Source organism: Monoraphidium neglectum (assembly GCF_000611645.1).
Source record: "Monoraphidium neglectum strain SAG 48.87 unplaced genomic scaffold scaffold02420, whole genome shotgun sequence".
In the NCBI taxonomy this organism is placed as follows: domain Eukaryota; kingdom Viridiplantae; phylum Chlorophyta; class Chlorophyceae; order Sphaeropleales; family Selenastraceae; genus Monoraphidium; species Monoraphidium neglectum.
In genome coordinates this window covers 1-4,197 of record NW_014011208.1, presented here as the reverse complement: position 1 = coordinate 4,197, position 4,197 = coordinate 1, and the positions used below count along the sequence as shown (strand labels likewise).

Genomic DNA, 4,197 nt, shown 5'->3' with positions numbered 1-4,197 from the left:
CTTTGGTGCGTAGCATGCGCCGCGTCAGGCGGCACGAGGTCTTCACATCGGTCCACGGGTGCGGATGCGCAGCCTCCCATGTTCCAAGAAGCGCCCCCCGACCGACGTGCTGCGAAACACCGGGACAGCCCCCCGGGCCCGGTGCCTAACTGGGTGTCCCGTTCGCTTATTTAGTCAACTTTGCATCTTCATCTCGCTAATTCTGCTTTTGTGGCCCTGGGGCCCGATCTCAACGTCAGGGCGTCCAGCTGCTTCAACACGCCCGCGGATGTAATGCTATGAATTCCATTTGATCATGTTTCGGCTCAAAAGGATCGTGAATGCCTCACTCAAGCCAAATCTGTAGTTCGCACCAGTCTGAATTTCGGACAGATGCCCTGACATCTTTGATATCAACCAAGCAGCAAAGCTGAAAGGCATCAAGCTGTTCAGAGTGCAGATGTGTCAGCTGCAGCACAACAAACGACATTCAAACGTGTGCCGCAGCGCAGCGCGTGCGCAACCCGCCGCAAATGAGCTCAGGGGTTGAGAAACATACCTCAACAGAGGACGTATGATTTCATGATGGTTGAAAGTTGTGGGAGGAACGCCCATCGACCCTGCAAAACGGTCCTCCTGAACATCAGGCTCCAGGTCCCTGCCGACTTTTCCTCCATCCTCCTGTTGTCCGCGGCCACCCTGATTGCATGCCAAACAAGCCGTGTTGCGTGATCGATCACAGGCAATGCCAACAGACACGGGTTACATCACATGTCGTTGTCCTGGGTGCGGCTGATGCCGCAGCGCCCCGCGCGCCGACTTTGCACGATGCGCAGCTCTCGCCGCCCGCGGCAGCTGGGAACTTCTCTGCAGGTTACCCTGTGTGCTGGGGCGCCGGCCGCTCAACTGCGCAGGCACAACGATCTGACGGCGCATGATTGCCTGACGCATTCCTGCGCGGGCCGCCGTGGCTGGGGAGGGGGGACGTTGGCAGGGCGTGCGGCTTCCGGGCTGCCCAAGCCACTGGCCGCTTGGAGAGTACGTGTTGATGCGGCCACATGCACACGAGTAGGATTGATATCCTGTCTGCCGGTGATGATCAGGTGAGAATCCAGCATGCTCATTGCGCTGGAGTGGGCTGCCACGAAACTCATTACTGCATACTAAGAGAGCTACGAAAGCAGGGTGCCGCATGAGCCAGAAGTGAGCCCCCGCATCTGGGTCGTCCGCAGAATCGAAGCCTGTGTGTGGTGCTGGGTTGGTGGCCGCAAGTGCACCTCTAAATCTTGGGTGGGGCATCCACGTGGGTCAGGGGGCCTCGCTCGGTTGCACCACCGAAATTGATGGCGTTCCACAGCACGTAGGTGTGGGGCTGGGTGGCCATCGTTGGTGAGTCAAGTTTAACTTAAAAAGGGTTGTGGTGGTGGTCGCGGTTGTGGTTGTGATGATGCAGGTATGGCTGCGACAATCGCGCATGGCTGTAGGCACAGCTGAACACACTGATCTGACAAAGTTGTTGGTGGCAGCTGCCAGTTGATCAGGACGCGCACAGCATGCGCAGCATCACAACCGTAATCGCGTTCCGTAACCAGTCACAGGGGAACGGATGGAATCGGTTACGATGTTGTGAGCGAGGGAAGCTGGGCACTCAAAAGGTGTCACACTAGCTGAACACTAGATGGTGTCGTCAAAGTGCCCTGACTGCGAGGACTGGTCCAGCATCTATCTGCAGGCTCTCACTCCTTGAAGGCACAACGAAGGGGGACCAGCGTCCGCGGCGCGAAGACGACAGGGGCCCACACACCTCCGACCGCCGCCCCGTCGTGCGCCCGTCGGCGCGAGCGAGCGGGCACGTTTCGAGGCTGTCAGCCGGCCAGAGGCTGTCGGTGGGGCAGGGGGCCGCGGCCCACAGGGATCCTACAAGGGAGCCCGCCCCTCACCACGCGCCGGCGGCGCCGGGCGGCACGCCCCGGCCCTCGAGGTCGCCGCGCGCGGCGCGCACGCCCGTCAAGCAACTCAAGCGGCCGGAGGCTCTGGGTCGCGCGCCGCGCCGCCCTCAACGATTTCCTCCAGGACGACCTCTGGAGGCGGCTCCTCGCAGCCTTTCGAGAAGAATTCCAGCATTTGGCCCCACTGCCCCTTGTCTGCCATCCTCAGGCAACGCAGGGCCAGGCGGCCCTCTGGTAGCCCGAAGCCTGGGCGGGGCGCGTGCAAGGGGAGAGGAGAAATCAACACACCCGCGTGGGCAGGCGAAGGTCCAGGCCAGGCAGCACACGGGCCGGTGGACAGGCGGCAGTGCGCCGCGCGGTTGGGTTGCGTCTGGGGGACAGTCGCAGCCGCGGCGCGGCGACAGCACAGGACATGGCAGGGATGCCGGCGGGCTGGACACCCCACCCCATCATGCGCAGCGAGTCGCGCCGCACGCACGCTTCTCCGCCCTCGCCCCTGCAGCTTCCTTGCGGCTTCCCCGCAGCCCCCGGCCCCCGGTACCGGCCGCCCGCGGCCCCCCGCCCGCCCTCGCGACCCTCACTCGTGTCGTGCGCGACGGGCACCTCCACCTCCTCCACCCCCGCCCGCGCCAGCAGCGCCGCCGCCCGCGCCGCGCCGACGCAGGCGCCGCCCGTCGCGTGGGGCGTGGCCGCCTCCCGGTCGTCCCAAACGCGGCCGGCGAGGGCGCATAGCTGGGGGCTGGGCGCGTGGTCGACCAGGCAGGCGTCGTCCACGCGCCGGACCTGCGGCGTGGGCAGAGGGGTTGCAGGCCGGCGGACGCATGAGCCCGGCGTCACATGATGTCGCGCGGCAGGCAGGCAGGCAGGCAAGCAGGCAAGCAGGCAGGCAGGCAGGCAGGCAGGCAGGCAGGCAGGCACGCAGCCAGGCAGGCAGGCAGCCAGGCAGGCAGGCAGCCAGGCAGGCGGGGGAAGGGGCGCCGTCGCCCCCCAGGCGGGGCGACGCCAGCCGGGGCGGCCCCGCAGGCGTACACCATGTTTCCGAGCGGGGTGCGCACGCATCCCAGCCGCCGGCCATCGGCCGGAGCGCCGTGCCGCCGCGCGGCGCCGCGTGGTGCCCGCCCACCTTCCAGCCGCGCGCCACGGCCTGCTGCGCCATCTGCCCGTCGTGACTAATGCCCTTGTCCAGCACCCCGAACAGCATGTTATCACCGCCCTCCCTGCCCACAAACTTGGGCCACCTGTAGGCCGTCGCCGCCAGGTCTGTCTGGCACCACCTCATCAGGTTGGGCTTGCAGCTGCCGCGCCCCTGCGCCGCCGCGAAGCGCCCGCACGGCTCGCCTGCCGGGGCGGGGCGCAAAGGCGGGTCGGCGCGGCGTCTGGCGGCGGCGAGCGCGGGGCGGCCGGCGGGGCGAGCGACTCGTGCGTGCGCGGGCGCGCGTGTGTGTTGTGTCACCTCGGACGAGCTTTCAAGAGATCACATGTGAGGCCGGGTGGCCTCATGAGGCGATCACATGTGTATACGCGCGACACACGTCGTGAGGCGCTGACCTGTGGGGCGCAGGAAGCGCGAGTAGTAATCAAACGCCACCGCGTCGGCCCCGCCGCCCGCGGCCGCCTCCGACAGCAGCCTCCCCAGGAATGAGGGGTCGTACAGGTTGTCCCCATTAGTAACCACCAGCCAGTCGGTGCCGCGGGGGCACGCTGCACAAGGCGTGCGACGCCCGCGGGGGAGCACGGGGCGGGATGCTTGATGTGTGTGGGTGCGCGAGCGTCAGGCAGATGTGGAGGGCGGCGTGTGCTGCCAGCCGACCGGGCGTTATGTGCTGCATAGGGGCAGCTGGTCTGCATCCAGCCACATGCATGCAAGTCACTAGGGGATGTGTGGAGACTTGGGCGGGCGCAGGGTATGGCGCAGAGGATGGGGCCACTCAAGGGTGGCGGCCAGCGGCGGCCGCTGGGCAGGGGCACACCGCGCGTGCGGGGGAGCTTCCGGGCAAGCGCGGGACGGCGGCGCGGGCGGGACCGCGCGCCTCCCCCGTCCCACGTGATCGCGGCGCGTGGGGCACGGGAGCGCGCGGCGCGCCCTCGGCGCGGGCCTCACCCCTGACGGCCCTGTCTGTGAGTTTGTAGAGCTCTGTGTGGTAGTCTGGCCGCCAGCTCTTGCCGTCGGGGCTCTTGGGCGCGTGCTGCGCAGAGATCTGGGAAGGCGGAGGGGCGGGAGGTGGGGGAGGGGGACGAAGGGTGAGGGGTGGGCGCGAGAAGGGCGGCG

The 4,197-nt window shown here is 67.3% G+C and overlaps 1 protein-coding gene across 1 annotated transcript; it reads right to left on the bottom strand.

Moving 5' to 3' along the window:
- Positions 1 to 1,995: 1,995 nt before the first annotated feature.
- On the bottom strand, positions 1,996 to 3,757 carry MNEG_10690 (hypothetical protein; the record flags this gene model as incomplete). The annotated part of the gene is made up of 5 exons (XM_014040837.1): positions 1,996 to 2,174; positions 2,510 to 2,711; positions 3,052 to 3,266; positions 3,477 to 3,629; positions 3,739 to 3,757. 5 exons carry the CDS (start codon positions 3,755 to 3,757, stop codon positions 1,996 to 1,998), a joined length of 768 nt encoding a protein of 255 aa, XP_013896291.1.
- Between the last annotated feature and the right edge of the window lie 440 nt (positions 3,758 to 4,197).